Source organism: Nilaparvata lugens, chromosome 8 (genome assembly GCF_014356525.2).
Source record: "Nilaparvata lugens isolate BPH chromosome 8, ASM1435652v1, whole genome shotgun sequence".
Lineage (NCBI taxonomy): Eukaryota > Metazoa > Arthropoda > Insecta > Hemiptera > Delphacidae > Nilaparvata > Nilaparvata lugens.
In genome coordinates, this window is record NC_052511.1 from 18670718 (window position 1) to 18689854 (window position 19137).

General features: G+C 31.1%; 1 protein-coding gene across 4 annotated transcripts in view; it reads right to left on the reverse strand.

Moving 5' to 3' along the window:
* The window catches only part of LOC111047652 (probable low-specificity L-threonine aldolase 1), a 23670-nt gene extending 4832 nt beyond the window's left edge, over positions 1 to 18838 (reverse strand). Inside the window, exons 1-10 of one of the 4 annotated variants that reach the window (XM_022333457.2) lie at positions 18663 to 18838; positions 14909 to 14998; positions 11845 to 11939; positions 10077 to 10194; positions 9348 to 9431; positions 8720 to 8811; positions 7566 to 7751; positions 4530 to 4723; positions 2787 to 2923; positions 1860 to 1984 (exon numbers count right to left, since the gene is read on the reverse strand). In XM_022333457.2, coding sequence (XP_022189149.1) covers positions 1860 to 1984; positions 2787 to 2923; positions 4530 to 4723; positions 7566 to 7751; positions 8720 to 8811; positions 9348 to 9431; positions 10077 to 10194; positions 11845 to 11939; positions 14909 to 14998; positions 18663 to 18789 — 1248 coding nt within the window. In that variant the 5' untranslated portion in view covers positions 18790 to 18838. Of the gene's footprint in view, positions 1 to 1859; positions 1985 to 2786; positions 2924 to 4529; positions 4724 to 7565; positions 7752 to 8719; positions 8812 to 9347; positions 9432 to 10076; positions 10195 to 11844; positions 11940 to 14908; positions 14999 to 16536; positions 16831 to 18662 lie in introns of those variants that run through there. The other 3 variants (XM_022333459.2, XM_022333458.2, XM_022333460.2) reach the window with 3 other exon arrangements.
* Between the last annotated feature and the right edge of the window lie 299 nt (positions 18839 to 19137).

Consider the following 19137-nt stretch of genomic DNA (forward strand, 5'->3'; position numbering starts at 1 on the left):
ATTATTAGCAATTACAAGCAGCATTATAAGGATTAAATCAACATCCGTTAATATCAATATTAATTGACATCAATCAATAATTATTGTAAAGGGTACCGTACTACAAATAATCATAATACTTTAGCCAATCATTCGAATTGAATATCGCATCATTATTTTCCAACAATGTAATTATTCAATTTAATTATTAATTCGAATTGAATACAATACTTTCTGATAACAAAATTATTCGAATTGAATCCTATTACTTTTTAATAATGCAATTATTCGAAACAAATATTTAACCTCACTATAACTACCCAAGTTACAGGAAATTAGTTAATTTTTTCTTTTTTAGCTGCGTAGAAATAAAACAAGATAAAAACTAAAACAAAAACAAGATAAATTAACAAAACAGCACAATGCTAGAAAAGAAAGTAGACTCGACTGTTATCACTATACAGAGAAGATACCAGTTGAAGTAAAATAAATATTTAAGTCAAGTCAGCTAATCAAGCCCGGAGCTACATGTAACAATTACAGTAAATATACTAATAAGATTCTACAGTAAATTAAATTCTAATGAAATCACCTTGTGATCCAGAAGGCCTATACTAAATTCAAATATTTCCAGATTATTTTTCAAATAATTTAGAGAACAATACATAATTCACTCCAAAAAAGACACACTATGAGAAAAAGTAAATGAAAATTAATGTGAAATGAAAAATATGTCTGTGTTAGTGTATATTTTAGAAATGAAAATATTTTTTAATTTTCACCGATGTGTTCCTTAGTACGAAGAAGAAGCCGGTAGAAATTACGCTTTTGTTTGGACAATAATTTATGTAATTTGTTTCACAGTATAATTTCAAAGAATGTTCCTTGAAATTCAAAACTATAGACCTACAGGAAAAAGAGTTGTAGGGAGGCCAAGAAAGAGATGGGTACCGGAACAGGTTAGTTAATAAACCTTATTCCTAAAGTGAAGATGATGATGAGTAACTTCAATAGATTTGCTCTTGGGATTTGGAAACCTCGGTTGGTGGAGGTGAAGAAAATTGGCTACTTAAAGGTGCGTACGCGCCTCCAACACGCTCCGCTCTCGTTCCGATCATGAACGTTACGGGAGATGTTAGCTCTTCTGGCGTTCCACTCTTGCTCCCCGGTCGATCATCAATCGATCTGCTCGAGTGACGTTCGATTGCGGAGTAGAGCGAAAGTCTGTACGCACCTTTACACACATTTCATGACCCCTACCGCACACTTTGATAACCCGTGATGTGTAAGAAAGTTTCCGTCTGTTATCCACCTCAAAATTTGTCGAACAAAACCATTCATCAGTTTCAGTTTTTTAGGTCTTCGCCACAGTCAATAGACCGGGGAATTTTCAAATCTTAATTCAATTGTCAAATATTAATAATCTGACTCCGTAAATGTTGAAAAGTATGTTCATCTGTGTATTCAGAGACTGTATAGTATGGCTTACAATCAAATATTTTTTTTAATTCCGAGACAAATGATTGTTTGCTCTCAATAGTATTGAGATGTAGTAGGAGAAGGTTTAAGAATCGTGATCCTGCGCAAATTGGAGAGTTTCTAAGGGATATTTATACATGGTCTTATCCCTTGTATTGCAGCTGTATTGGTTGCTTTCAAGTAGAGGGAGAGAGGTTAATACCAGTATCAAGATTAATTATTATTATTAATTTTTTAATTAATTTTCATTTCGTTTAATAATAATAATTAATTCATTAGCATTTGAATAATTGCAATATCTCAGTATTTTCATCTGTATCAAGATTAATACTTTGGCAATGAATTAGTGAACGTTTTTACCATCTAAAATCGTTTTACCAAAAAGTAGAGTGGATACAAACCTTGACCATACGGCTACAGAATTCCTCAGGAGTCAGCTGACTGTTGTCAAAGTAAATGAAGAGAATGTTGGTTTCAACCACTTCCAGGTTCACTTTTACCAGGTCACTCTTCAGTTCGGCAATCGCTGTAAAACATGAAAAAGTCAGTGTCAATTCTATTTTCAATTTCAGTCATTCAAAAATATCCGAAATATACCTAATAATTATTATTACAATATAGAATAAGTAACATTAAGTTTACTATAATGCAATAAGTAGCCTATTGGGTGATCAGTTTCTTTTGATTCTGAACTCTAATCATTCGAAAATACAATCTTAATCTACATAATATAATAGATATAATCTTGTTCAATCCTATCCACAACACTTCTCCTCTTATTTCTCTTTCTATTTCGCCTTCTAAACCCCATTCCTGGCATTACGCAATTTGCGATAAGGGCGGAGAAGAATGGTACAATATTGTATTTCACTATTCTACAACTCAGTGCTCGACTAGGCGTGCTACTGTAAACATAGCCGGTTCCATGAGCTAGCTCGATGCCCGTGCTGTCTCTACCACTTCTAGGAGACCGTGCCGTCTACTTGGAGACCCTTGCCGTCTCAAACGTCTACCGCTGACGACGTTATTTGTGCTCTGAAAATCCCTCGCTGGACAACGTAAGTGACAAATTTTCTTCACCTATTATTCATTTTTCTAGCAAACTTGTCACCGAAATCTTATTTAGTTTTTTTATAGTCTTTAATATCTTGCAAATCTTGTGTTATTTTGCTCTTAATTTCTTGATGATTATCTTGTAAGTTCATTTATTAAATAAAAAGTACCGATAACAATACATTAATATATTGTTGCTACCGCATCTAAGCAGAATGTCTATGAAAATGTATTTGTGTTTTTAATTTGAAGTTGTAAATAGGATATGAACTGACCGTTAGCCAGAGTGAGGGTGTTGTAGTGATCTTCGGCCAGTCGTTTGATGTTGTTTTCAACAGCATAGAGTCCAGCAGCAGCTATCACACCGACCTGTCGCATACCTCCTCCCAGAACTTTCCTGATACGGCGAGCTCTGCGGAAAAATAGATAAGTACATCTGTAATCAATAATTAACTTTGATTTACTCATATATGAGCAAGTTCGTTCCACAGTTGATCCACACCTAGTTACATAATATTCAGAGATTCACATTAATAATCAAAGAAAATTCCAGGCTGTAGTAGACTTTAGTAAGCTTAATAGTCTTGTTTTCAACCTGGGAATATCAATGAACACCGAAGAGTGGTTGAGAAACCGATTTTCATAGGAATTTCCGAAAGCAAGAGATTTAGATTTCACCCCCTTTTTGGAGGAATTACTACTCATTATTTATTGACTAGCATTCTAAATTTTTACAATTAGAGTATTCTTGAAAGAGCTAAATATTATCCACATTTTGAATCCATACCCTTCACTAACAAATAAAGCTAAGTACTGTATTTTACTTTTTTATAATAATTCTATAATCCTAATGTGTACAACCAGCAACCATAAAGAATTAAAGACGTCTCTTTCTCATGTCTTACTATATTCCACAACTCTCACTTAGTATTCTTGCAAGAGCTAAATATTATTATCCACATTTCGAATCCATACCCTTCACTAACAAATAAAGCTAAGTACTGTATTGTACTTTTTTATAATTCTATAATCGGGAAACCTAATGTGTACTAAAACCAACCAGCAACAATACGGTTAAGTACTAAAGACGTCTCTTTCTCATGTCTTGCTATATTCCTCAACTCTATAATACTCCTCAACATTATTGTTATTATTATGTTGTTCAACTCTAGTATTTTAGATAATAGATAGATGAACAGTTTATTTTATCCAATCATCATCTTCATCATCAGTATTCTGCCTTAAGGCAGGTCCATACATTTATGAATTTATTTTATCTAAAGAGAAATACAGAGGAAGAGTCACAATATATGCATACCGTAATCAATCAACAAACATTAAAATTGAGAAAATACACTAGTACTGTCAAAATTGACATTACATTTTATAACAGTATGTTCCTCAGCTAAATGAGAACATAAGTGCTATTAAAACGAACTGATAAGGTGCCTCCAAGTAGGTGTGCACAAGGAAGGGAGTCATAGAGTGAGGGAAGATTAAATGGAGTATGGTACATTATTCAACAGATCAATAATTGAAGAATCATTCACTAATTTTATTATTAATAATCATTTACTGAGTAGAATGGTCTAGTAGCCAGTGCCCGACTTAATTTAAACTTGTAATCATTTTCCTCCTTTCTCATCTCAGTTGGCACGGCATTTATTTTTGAACCACTGAATTGAGGTAATTTTTTAAAACGTACGGTTTTCATTGGTACAGTACAGTAGCAATTATACTTTGAAAGGTTATCAAGTTTATTCACTTTTTGATGTATTTTTGAACCCCTGAATTGAGGTGATTTTTGAAAAAATACAGATCTGTCTAGTACAGGTACCATTCTTACTTGGATAATGAATGAAAGGTTATCTATTTTATTCACTTTTTGATGTATTTTTGAACCAATGAATTGAGGTGACTTTGAAAACGTACAGTCCAGATTGGTACAGTACCATTCTTACTTGGATAATGAATGAAATTTTATCAATTCTAATATGCTGTTCAATTGTTTTATTTACTTTTTGATGAAGTCCTGACTTCCAACGAGCACTGATCCGACAGGAGCGCCGAGGCCTTTGCTGAGACAGATGCTGACTGATGAGAATCCACGTGTGATCTCGGCGGCTGACACTCCCTGAGCCACAACAGCGTTGAACAGCCTGGCTCCGTCCATGTGCAGAGGGATGTTCTTCTCCTTGCCAATTTCGACGATCTGCACAAAATTCACAACTCAATTGAAAGGATAAGAATGGAAGTTTGTATGAAAATAAAATACTATTGTATGTATTTGTATTGAAATTGGACTCCCACATATCAGTATCAATGAACGTGTTCGATACAGTGAAAATAATTATAGTTCTATGTATAAAATTCCCAACTGAATTGAAAGTAAAAAAATAAATTTTGCATGCAAATACGCTTGTATGAATTTGAGTTTGAGTTTCAAGTTGGTCTCCCACATATCCATGGGTTCTAATAGAACTATTCCAACTCAGCCTGGCCGATCGAGTATGATTAGACCTATCAAAACTTATGGGAATATTATTCTCACTGTTTGTAAGCGTTCACTGATACTACTAAGTGAGAATCCACTTGAAGTATCAATGAATAGTATAGTAGAAACTGAATTTTATTTACTATGTTGATAAAGAGATCTCAAGATAATTTATTAAAAATGAAATCTTTCGTTAAGGTGAAGGTACATCATGGTATGCTAATGAATTGAAATATTATGTTAATGTTATAATTTAATGCTAATGTAACACACCATCAATATAATTATACTGACTCCCGAGAAAACTTACAGTAAATGTTAAGTGAAAAAATTATCACCAATTCCATCATTATTAACAGTGAAAAATATGCTTTATTTTAGTATTTAAATGAGACATATTTTTCCTTTCATTTGAAATATTTACATCTCAAAGGTACAGTAGCCTGTAATTTACAATTACAGAGAAATATTACTATTTACGAAATAGAAAACAAGTACCTAATATCATAGAAGATAGCCAATCAGGTCTATAACTAATCTTTCATTTACACAATAAATCATTGCAAAAGTGAACATCACGTTTTTGAATGTTTATCTCTTTTACGAATGCCTTGTCACTGATTCATAAATTGGCAGGCAGCCCAACAGATAGGGTAGTCCAAATTGCTAAACTGATAAAGTCAAGTAATATTGGTTTGTGGTGTGAGCAATTGATTTGACCCTGATGAAATCTGTCTGGATTGAAGTGACAGTACGTCACTATCAGTGCAAAGCTTAGACAAAATAAAATAATAAGAGGAAGCAACCAATTTATATTAAGCATGGCGTAGTTGGTTCAAGCCTACTAGACAATCTGTAATAATAGTACAGTCTATAAACGGCAATACAGATCAGTGACGTCTGTACTGTTTACAAACACTCCTAACCATGTAGTTAAATAAAGTGAGGCTTGAGTAGGTACTTAGTACGTAGTTCACAATATAACGGTAGTACCCTGCTAGTTATTGCAAATTACCATAGCAATGCTTCCTACTATACTGAAGCATCACAATAATAAAATGATAAAGAGCTGTCATTTTCTCATTGCACAGTACACAAGAAAATATCCAATTCACAACATACGTCCAATTTAAAAAGTACTGTACATCCAATTCACAATATTGCGCTCCAACCAAATAGGCTACTTATTCACAATCCCATCCGTTAGTTTTGTTATGAAATTCAACTACCGTACTTCATCAATCATTTTCATATATAATCATCACAGCTTCATATATTCTAGAATTACGTAGATTTTAAATTTCATAATTGTCTTGTTCCAGCTCTATTCATATAAAGTAGGCCTACTTGTTTTCAATATGTTTCCTTGTTTATTCTATAAGTATATTAAAAAATGTAGTTATTGTATGATGTTGTGAAATTTTAACATGCACAAGAGTATCTCATATAAGCTCAACTCTATTTGTATGTTTTTCATGAAGAAATAAATTGATTGATTGATTTTAACTTGCCAAACTGCTAAAGTCAATTTTACTTTTGCAACTCGTTTGAGCTCTTTGTTTTATACGTACATTAATCTATTTCAGATTCGGATATCTGAGTTTTATAAACATTTCCATGCTGATGTAAATGTTCAAAGAATTATTTACAATGTTATTAGTTTCACCATAGAAGAATTGGTATATTGAATATTAAGATCATTCTAGTCTGTAAGTACTTTCTTTGGAAAATAAATTATTGTAGGGCAATCCTACTATATTGCTCTGTGAATATCGTTAATGCGGTTTGAAGATTTGAAGCGTTATTTCACATTACAAAACATTTTTTACATGTTACACACTGATTTACATTTTGAAAAATAGAATGGCAAATAAAATAGAAATAAATAAAACCAATAACACAATGAATGTTAGTTAAAGTTACACAATTAGTTGATGAAAGACAATAAGGGCCGGTTTCCGAGCTCGGGATTTAGCTAAGTTCTAGACTTTAAACAGCTGGAGTCAGAAAATTGGCTTTCCAAAACGGGGCGTAATCGTAGTCCACGTTTATAGTGAATTTCGAAAAACTAGGAAATTGAACACAAAATAAAATAAAGATAAAATAGTGTAAAGTTTCAGCTATTTTGAATTATTAAATTTAGGAATGTTTCATTTCTTCAAGAAAAAAGTTTCCAATTATAGAAATGAGAAAATAAAGATTATCATAAAAACTATGACTACGCCCCGTTTCGGAAAGCCAATTTTTTGACTCCAGCTGTTTAAAGTCTAGATCGTAGCTAAATCACGAGCTCGGGAACCGGCCCTTATTGTCTCTCATCAACTAATTGTGTAAGTTAGTTGAAGATTGTTTCGAGCTTCGATGTAATCATTGTAAACTACTAAATGTTTACTAAATAATCCAGGATGAAAAGGAAACGTTGTTAGCATAGACTATAATAAATTACTACAGTAACTGTAGTCCAGACTATGTGGATATGGAGACTTATTCTTTGACTACATCGTACCAATGAAATTTCTATTTAGATGATAGTTCAAGTGGAATATTTATTGAAACTTACACTGCTGAGCCAGCTGAGAGGAAGTATGCGCCCCCCGCAAGCATTGTGGGTGTTCTCGACGCAGATGAGCGCAGTAACCGGGTAATGCACGTCATGTTCCCCCTCGTGGATCTGGGTCAGCATTTCGTCGATGTCGAATGTTCCATCCGGGTTGTTCGGCACAACGTTCAGTGTCACTCCTCCAATCTGTGACACCAAGTACATTAATTGGTTATTCAAATATTAGCCTAAATATTATTTATTAGTTATTCAAATATTGGCCCAATTAGTATTTATTAGTGTGTGATCACATTGTGTATCACAATGCGTATAATATGTGTAAGTGCACGCTTGGTTATACATTACCAAGCGTGCAGATGAGAGAAAAAAATCTGGAAAGAGCAATAGGACCACTCACACTGAACGCGTGCACTAGCTGGTTGCGTTCAGTGTGAGCAGCTACATGCAAGTCACATCTTGTTTCAATGACACATTCCAGATATTGTTTTTCGGCTCAAGCATGATCTGACGTGCACTTGAACATTTGCACATATAAGCATTCAGTTTGATCAAACCGTTAGTTATTAAAATATAAGCCTTTTCGAATATTCGGGAAAAATTACAAATGAATCTTCTGTGACGAGTAGGCACAACGTTCAGTATTACTCCTTCAATCTATGATCAAGTAGATTTATAAGTGAATATAGAGATATATTCTAGACAAGAGATAACCTATTCGAATATTTCGGAAAAATATAAAGAAATCTTCTTTGAAGTGTAGGCACAGCGTTCAGTGTCACACCTCCCACCTAGGACCGAGTAGATTTATTATAATTGAGTCAATAACAAAAAAATAAATTCTAGAAGAGATTTTCGAATATTATAGAAAATAATAATTACTACCAATAAAGAAATTTTCTTTGAAGTGCAGGCACAGCGTTCAGTGTCACAACTTCCATCTATGACCTGGTAGATTTATTACAATTGAGTGAAGAGAAGAGTGAATAACAAAAAGAGATTTTTTAATATTCAAGAAAATTTTTTATTGAAATTTCCTCTGAACTGTAGGTGTAGGTCCTCTAATGCATCCTCTAATTTGTAAGGAAAATTAATGACTGAATAGTTATCCTTGTTTTTAAAAAATATATTTAAATAGAAATATTTGATCTACTTACTTGAGCAGCACCTCCTTGCTCATAACGGACAATATGGCATTTGCTTCCGACAATAATGTCTGCTCCCCTCACATGAGCGGTGTGAGCCATTACTGTAATTAGGAACAAAGTTTGTAATTAGATAAAAACAGACTTTAAAATCTTCATGATAACAGTGTGATTTTTCTCCATTTCCTCTCACCTCAGTGACATTTTTGAAACAGAATAATTTTAAACATGAAGATCCTTTAGTACCTACAAATTATAAATGAGTACCTAGGCTATTATAATGATATTAGTCATCATTAAAAATAATTATTAGGTAGTTATGTATCGATTCATAGAATACCGTAGGCTAGGTAGCCTCGCTAATCATAAATTTCTCAAAAATTACTGAGGCGAAGATGTCTTTGGTGATTGAAAATTAAGAGAGCTATTTTAGTATTAATTGAAAGAAAGCCTGTCATTAATGATTTATTATAAAATAATAATACCTTGGTTAAGAATATTCTAAATTTATTGTAAAGGTTAAATGAAAATTTTTAAAGATACTGAAACTAATCATTTATAATTTTATTTCTAGAGTTTAAATTGATTAAGATATTCTCAAGTAATTATTTTATTTCATTATATATTTTTCTCAACTTACTTGCCACTAAGTTTCCCATGGTGCCACTGGAAACATAGAGTCCAGCTTCTTTGTCACACAGAGCTGCTACCTTCTTTTCAAGTACTGAAATTTATGAAGAAAGGAAACAAATGTATAATTACAACCCATAATACACATACACTATATTTATTCCAAAGACAATATTATTCAATATATAGGAATGAAAGAGATGAATACCGACTAAGTTAGGCCTAATTCTGTTCAAAGGATTTCACTTTTACTTGTATAGATTAATTCATACTTATAAAATAATCGTCTATACTAATAAATAAAAACAAATGTATAATTTCAACCAATAATATACACACACTAAATTCCTCCAAAAAGACAATTATTTAATATATAGGAATGGAAGAGATAATTAGAGACTAAGTTAGACCTAATTCTAATTTCAACCAATTTCTGTTCAAAGGATTTCACTTTTACTTGTATAGAGTAATCCATACTTATAAAATAATTTATACTAATAAATAATCTATAAAGTAACTTTTACTTTTACTTTTAAAATGGACTGTAGAATATTTGAACAATGTTTAAAACTCACATGATAGAAAAAAATTAATATTAAAAAATGAGTTTTAGGAATTTGAGAAGCTAGTATTAAGTTTACAGGAATCAAATTTATTGATTTCAAAATGAAATCCTAATAGAATATAAAATGCTAAACATTAATTGAAACCGTTAAAAATATTGTTGAATATAACTCACTCTTTACAGTAGGATCTTCCTCCATAACATCATCTCCAACCTCAGCTTCAAACATGGCTTGCCTCATCTCTTGCGTTGGTCTTGTTACTGTGTCGCTTCTGAAATCAACTGCCGGAATCTGAAAATTTGAAAAATTATTAGGAAATTCTATAATCTTATAGGTAAACAATAATTTGAAAATCAACGACAAATAACGATAGATATATTTTTCTTCTTGGAAATGGATTTTTCATTAAATTAGACACATTCCATACCATTCGACACATTGCACAACAGATTTAAAACTGAAAGGTAAAATGTACGAGTAATTCTCAAATATTAATTTGTTTGAACTGTGTTTGCATTTTCTTTTGTATTTTTTTATTTTCTTGAAAATACATTCACACAATAGTTGCTATGTATTAATATTGGCAATCATCAATAGGTACCTGAAAACAATAGAATTCCAACAAGACTTCTTTTTTAAAGCAATTATAAAATATTCAACTACAGTAAGTGCAAAAGCAAACAGAAACAGTCTACTAGAAAACGCTTAGGCTATATTATTTATTAATAAACAGAAATAAAATAATAATATGTTGTATATTTTGTAGTAGACACATTGTGTACTACAGTAGATTGTGTGTTTGTGAGTAGGAAAAGATAACAAATATTATTATTTGAACATTTTTACAAGTTACTACTGTACTCAATATATTTAGATCACTCAACTACCTAATAAACAATATGATTTTTTAAATTAAACCACAGATCTAAATTTGTTTATTACTTAGTCTATGATTCAACTTATAATAATACAAAGTACAGTACACTGCAAAATGAAAATAAAATCAAGTAGTGGGATTAAGAATGGCTTTAAAAAAATATTAAGATGAATAATTAGAATAGGTGCTTGGTGTAATTTTACGTCCAGTGCCGAAATACCTGTCATCAATTTTTTACAATAAGTTGAGAAGAGCACAGTATGCCACAAAGAACACTTACAACAAGAAATCACTATCAATAGCCACAAAATTGAAGCATTACAAGACAGTCACTCAACCGGTAATAACTTACGCAAGTGAAACCATCTTTAAAACTACCAATACCATCACAATAGACAAATTACTAAAAATCGAAAGAAGAATCATCAGAACCTGTATTAACAAGAACTATCAAGTAGATGGACACTGGAGATTAGCTTCCAACGAAACTGTTTACAAAGAAATTGAACCTGTCACAAGTGCAATAAAAAAAAGCGAATATCTTTCTTCGGTCACCTGATTAGAGCTTCGGAGGACAGACTAAGCAGAAGAATTATTGAAAAGTTGTGGAAAAGTAAAACAAATATAAAATGGATTGACGAACTCAAGGAGGATATGAGAGAGTTGAATATAACATTCGAAGATTTGAAGAACAAGTCGGACAACATCAGAATCCTGAAGGACAAACAGACCAGACTGCAGATCAAAGTCAGACACAGAATGGGAAGAGTGATTTCGGACGAGGAAAGGAAATTAATTTCTGAACGAATGAAGAAATATTGGGCTGAGAGAGGACGGAGTAAAGGTGGAAGATACTGACTACAGTGGTCCAATGAAGGCCATAAAATTATAATAATAATAATAATAATAATAATAATAATAATAATAATAATAATAATAATAATAATAATAATAATATAATAATAATAATAATAATTATGGTAAGGTAAAGGTATCTGGTATTGCAAATTATATAAGCTTAAATTTACTTAATATCTTTTTAAAAATATAGAGAAGTATCTTACCGACACTCTTGTTGGATTCTCTGCTCCATACATGCTGAAGTTCAACTTGTACGATTTGAGGGTGTATTCTGTGTCAGACCTTCTGTTGTGATTTCCTGTTCGGGCAGAAACACCAGTTCTATTAACTTTGTGCATTTTGTGAAAAAAATTAAAAACTATTCAATTATAAATTTTAAGAGGAGGTTATATGTCAAACCACAAAAAATAGAGTATGTTTTTATACGCACCGATGTACAGCTGGAAACTGCAAACACATATTTTTGCTAGGAATTAAATAGAAAGACTGAAAAATCATCACCAGGTGGTGGGGGAGGGTTGGAAGGTCTCCAACAATAGAGGTTTTTCCAAAGAGTAGACTTTATTTCTTAATTTTTCTTTTTGATAGTGAGAGAAAATAGAATACAATTTGTATCAGATGAAAATGCGTTGAATTTTGTAAATAAATTAATCCACCCACATACAAATTAATCTACCGACATACAAATTGTCTGGCTCAGATAAAAGCTGACGTTTTCAATCAAGGAAAACAGTATAAAAAAATTGCAATTATTACAACATAACAACAAAATGGTTTAAAGTATCGAATATATTTTTAATAAAAATAGTTCAAGGAACCATGAAAGATAGTATCTTGTATCGGTCATACAAAAACAATGTAACAGATTGTTACAAATTGATCCAGAATGTTCTAATAAGAAAATTCACCACAAAAGTGTTTGAACTCTTTTCAAAAGAATTAGGTGGAGGTCATAAGGTGGAGGTACGTAAAATCAGCAATAGAAGTATATAAAAAACACTTTCATTGCTCAACCTTTCACGATAATTGTAAGCATGTGCATCATCATTTAATAATTTCATTATTCTCAAAATAAAAAGTTGAAAAAATTAAAATAACAATCTAGCATCTTGAAACGTTATCAAACTCTTTCTTGGATCCTGGTGCAGGCTAATAGAGCCTATAAGAAGATGATGATCTAGCATCTCTTGTAAACAATTAAACCACAAAAATACTGGTAATAGTTTTTCAAAAAATATAAAATGTAGGGGAGATGGGTCAGCATCCTGTTACACAGGAGTGTGCCATCCGATGTTACTGAGACAACTTAGGTAACTTACTTTCCATGATGACCCTTTAAAACACTACGGTAACTGACAGATTTATGAACTTTCAGGTTAAGCACCACGCTCATCCATCGACCAACGGCGAGGTAATACTTCTCACAACTCTATGAATAAATAGGTGAGAAATCTTGAGTAATTACAACAGTCACTGAAGGTCATCTAGTCCTATTAATTAAAATTAAGTACATGAAATAATTATATTTTGTCCAGTAAACTAATGGACTGATACAATTTTTCTCAGAAATAATGAAGCTATCAATGAGGATATTGATGATTTGTTTTTATTTATTGTTCAAGATGATGAAAGATTAGTTGCGTGGGAGAGAACTTTTCAATAAAGAATATACTGTAATTGTTTCATTAGTAATTTCTTTGAAATATACTCAAACTTAATAAGTTTCCTGGACTTGATTTTTAAGGAAAAATAATTCAAGGTCCTCTATCAGGTAATTTTACTTTGCTATTATGTGTAGCTTCGTTTCAAGTAGAAGCTCTTGTATGAGATCAGTGTCTAATAACTTTTTGACGTCGAGCTCCAAACAAATTCTTTTGATGAAGGCTTTTAAATTGTCTACATGTGAAGAAATGTCGATAAACAAGCAGGTAATATGAAACTTTTATTTAAAATAAATTATTCTACAAGCTTGATGTTTCCTCTTTCATAAATATGTCAGGGGATTACAACTTGAGCTAGCTCAAACAGCCGCCAACATTTGCAACTATAAAACAATATAATTCACAAATCACATCACCAAATAAACATCACTTCTTCTTTGGAGATGATAAAAATATACTGTATTGAACATAGTCATGCAATAATAATTAGTAAGTTATATAATCTATTTATTTATTAAAATGGATAAAGAACATTATCTTTCTCATCAAAAACAGTAACTTTGAAATTATTAAGAAACATGAAATGTTTTAGAAAATAAATCAAACAAGAATAAGCAATACTCACAATTCAAATAAATAAACAGATTGAACAATAAGAATCTTACTCACATGCATACCATATAGTAAAAACACTGCAACTAAAGCTTCTAAATAACACACCACACCAGTAACAGTTGTAAATAGTGAGAAAAAATATTAACAAGAAAGTATATAGTGATCTACATTGTGTTATCTAGGGTATGAGTAAAAATCAGAAAGGCAAATGTCTGTAATGGGATTTGATTATTTGAGTGATAAATAAAATAGACTATGATATCAATGATTGAACAAATATATACATAATTTTACTAATATATACAATACTCATCTTGTACTTGAACAATTATACACTTTTTTCCTTCGGTATTAATATTGGGGAGAATAATATAGTTGTAACTAAGTGGTAAGGTACCTATAATTTATTCTTCTTGGTTTGTGCTTACAAATATGAAATGTAAATGCACTATGGAGTTTTGGTTTGTGCTCACAAATATTAATACCATGGCACTATAAATTTATCATATATCTTATAAATATATCTTATTATCATTTTATATTGTATTTTATATTATTTAATTTAGTAATGTTGGCAGCCTGATTTTGCGTTTGCTCACTTGTAATTTCTTAAATGTTTTTCATCTGTAAGGTATTTGTAAGATCAGTTTTTTTAATGTCAGACCAATTGAACTGTAATTTGAAAAACCAATCTCTACCAAGTATTGTATCAAAATCACCCTCAACTACAAACAATCTACCCTCGAAACATTGGCCCTCGTAATTTACTTGTACATCTACACATTGATTGATAGTAATTACTCTTCTATCATAAGTTATTAAATTCAAAGACGGCTTGTCCATTAGACCTAGATCTTTATATAAATGATAAGATTGATACTGTCTATGAATATTAAAATATTGGGTGTATCAAAACTCAACAAAATATCTTATTTGTCGTATTTATTGAACTTATTTAAATAAATGTAAATTATTGCAAAATTTCAATTACCCATAATAAATCCATCAAACGGTGGTGAACAAGACGCTTGGTCAGGATACATGGCTGGCATGTAGCGATTTCTGTTATTGGAATACATTCCTGAATGAGAAAATAAATGAAATCGTATTTTAATTGGTCCCGTAAAACTCTTCTCAAGACGACGGTATCAGTGTAAAAATTAGGCTCAAAGCAGGCGCTAAGCACATTTTGATCCAACCGTCGCTTGAGAAATAATTTTTATGCAGCAATAATATTTATGCGATTTTTCCACATGCTCATTTAGTAGCTAGATTAAATCATTCTATAATATCTATTATCGTACCATCTATCATTATCAAACATTGTGTTTTGAAAAAGAATGACTTCTGTACTCATGGTATCTATAAGCTAGATCGAACTGAAAATGTCAATGAAGTCTTGGATTGTTTGTTTTATCAGATTTATTTCTACGGTATTTGCAAATTTAAAGCATACTGATATCGGACTATTACAATCTAGAGATCAGTTTCTCCTGATCCTTTGATATTTTTTTTCATAAAAGAGAGAAGATCAGATCTATTGAATATATAGAAATTATATCAATGAAAAAAAATCATTTTAATGAATTATGTTTTGTGTATCATTGGTTGAATAAATAAAATTATATCAGGTTTTACCAATATAACTTATTATTTTCTCAGGTACGGGACATAAAGTGATTTCAATAAAAACTGTTGACTTTACCATAAACACTTTATGAATACCAGAAAACCTTTATGAGTACCTATTATAGGTACCAGAAAACTGAAAATAGGATCATAAATAATTGGGCTACTGTACTAGATAATATGGATTAATGCTTCTCTAAATAAGTGCCTGCTGCACCATCATTGTGTAGGATTAAAACCGCATGCCTAATAGAATGTTATCCTTTATTTCCTTTATCCTGTAGATTATATTCAATTTGAAAATATGTAACAAGAGTGAACTGACGATTAATATATTCAGTATTACTATTCAATGAATGTGATGTCTACATGAATCCAAGTATGATTGTATATTAGTTTGGAAAATGTTCAATTTTCAAACTGCAAATTGCTAGAAAGGGATGCGGTTCTTGATATTAAGACATGCAACAGTATAATACCTCAAAATCCTAATTCTGAAGACATTCCATACCTTAGTATAAGTTCTAGCATCACTTACATTTTTTTTCAAATTTGCATTTCATACTAAAATTCTACAATATTTGATCTTCAGAGAGGATTGAGCATGCTACATTTTTGAGGTTGATGCAATAAAAGTTTGATATGTCAAGTTTAGTCATAAAGTTACTTTAAATTTATAATACCTAAAAATCCTAATTCTGAAGACATGCCATACGGTACCTTAGTATAAGTTCTAGCATCATATATTTTTTTCAAATTTTCATTCCATACTAAAATTATACAATATTTGATTTTAAAAGAGGATTGAACATGCTAAATTTTTGAGGCTGACGCAATAAAAGTTTGATATGTCAAGTTTAATCATAAAGCTACTTTAAATTTACTAGAAACGATTCATTATTATTTAATCACCAATTTAATGCAAGTTAATGTAGAATCACCCTTAAAATTAAGGTTAATATTAAATAGAGCAGTATTTTGATTTGATACCGGTATTGTGGAGAACACACAGCTCAATCACAACACGAACTTCACCGGTTGCTTGTTCACAGAGAAAGAGGCTTGTTTATTGATATCTTTCGTCATTTATTGTTACAAAGTTGAGTTTATCAACATTATTTCTAAACATTCCGATGACCCAAGATATTATTATCTTTGTAACTCATCATTAGAAGATCAACTTAACGCTAAAAAAAGTATCAAAGGAAAGGGTTATCAAGCTCAAAAAACTCGTTCGACAGTAGGAATGATACATTTTCAGAAAAACTTATCTTTCGTTCAGCATTCAATGAACTTTTTTAAATTTTCGGTTCCTTTTATTCAATCTATTTTAATTGGTTGTTGATAATACTAACGTATGTAGAGTACAGAAATGAGGAAAGATTACTGTAATGTTGCATTGATAAAAGTTGAAAATAAGCTATTCTCAATTTCAATTTAGCTGAATATGCATTTTCTATTTCAGTCAAGATAAGTGATGCATTGCTCAAGGTGATAGTGGAATTCTGTATCAACATTTTATTGTTTAATTTTGGATAACTTCAGGAACTGTGATTTGATTTACTTTCAATATATGAACAAGTGAAATGATGAACAGTCGTTTTTATGTTACTTACTTTCCGACTCCATTATCCGAAGGACTTTTTCGTTAGTGTCAAGCGTTTTTATGATAATTAAACTCAATAATGAATCTTTTGGATAACGATAAATCTTGGCAGTGACATTCAGTAATTCCAATTCATAAAATAAACTCAAAGTATAAACATATAATAAGAATTATTGGAAAGTACTTATTTTCAGGTACTTTTAGTTATGTACCTATGATTTCTCTATGGTATAGCTTAGTAATTCTTGCCTTGCTACTATTGAATTTTATTTCTATTATTCAGTAGGCCCACGTACTTTTTTGTCTACTATGGAGTTTATTTTTTATAGAGGCCTGCCAATAGACATTTTTGATACACAAGTAGGATGATATCGTTGGGTCATGGGTATTTAAAATCATTCATCAGAATTTTCTATCAAGAACGGTAACAGAATCCAGTATATTTGTCAGGTGAATATTATTTTTATCAATTTAATTAAATTATTAGATAAGTCAATAAAACTGAAGCCTAATAGCCTATGTAGGCTATTCATTATTCATTTAATCAAAACAGCAAGTACCAACTCTTAAAGCAAGGATGTAAAAAAATGACAAGAGTGCTGATTTGTGATGTGTTAAAATTTGTTGTGATTACTAATTAGGATGCTCCAATTGAATAAAACGAATCTTGAAAATAGCGAAGTATAGTTCTCTTGACGGAATAAGAATTTTCAAATAATATTATTATTTTAGGTGGTTATTGACAAAAAAAAATCGAAGATGGAGTAAAAATAAACAGTACCGGTATTCATGATAAAATTTGTAGAATGAGAATCATTGATATTGTGGACTTTTTCCATAATTGAAAAAACACAGTTTTATTTTGTCACATCCACATTTATTAGGCATTAATACAGGACTGCAGTTTTGTGTTGAAACCAACAGCTGAAGATGTCCAATAAAAACGTGGATGTGACAAAATTAAACTGTGTTTTTTCAAACAGTATTCAGTAGGATCATAGCATTAATATGATCTTGTGATTAATAATTATTATTACCCTATAAAATTTGGTGAAGAATCAGTTTGAGAATAACAGTAATAGGTAACTGAATTTTCTATTCAATATTTCAAAGAATATATACCAATTCTTTGAATTGAAATTTCAATCAGTCAAGTAACAAATTAAGAATTTGCTGAATTGAGAATGAAAAATATTTTTCCATCTAACTCAGTTTTGTACCTACAAGAAATATAGCAAACATAATAATGTTTATTCAATTTCTATTTTCATTTATAAGACTGAAATAGTTGCATGCAAACAAAGAGGCATTACTTTTATTGAAAGAGCGTCTTTCGAAATTTAGCGCCAAACTAGATAAGCATGCACATTCATGAAATCGGCCAATAGGATTAGAGGTAAAGTGGAAAGTTCCACCACAAGCGAAGGAAAAGATAAGAAAGCGAGCTACTTGTGCTACCTCAAGAATCATAATACAAAACATTCAGTTATCGAAATAACAATATTCTTACTGTCTGCTATCAAATTATGCGATACAACTGTCCTAGCAAGTGAGCTTTTTGAATGATGGAATGTTTTTAAGCCGGTGACGTTTTTTACAAGGAGTTTTATAGCCAGAGCGTTCACGTGACACATCATTTATAAATTTAGCCCCACGTTGACCAACTGCGCAGTTTAAAAGTTCGGTTTAAGTGTAAAATAAACAGATACTATGAAAACAAAATATACGCATGAAATTCGATTTGGTCATTCATTTTTATTTATGACATTCAAATAGCATATTTATTTATCAGTTATTTCTTATCAGTGATGCCAGTTTTGAAAATAATACGGCTGACGCTTCAGCCACGGCAACCAACTATATGCCAGCATGACGTCAATGACAGTACACGTCATAGCACATACAAGAAAAAGCAAAAAGGACCTTTCTCTACAATTTAATTATAGTATTCTACTATATCAACACATAAAAAAATCTAAGTGTAC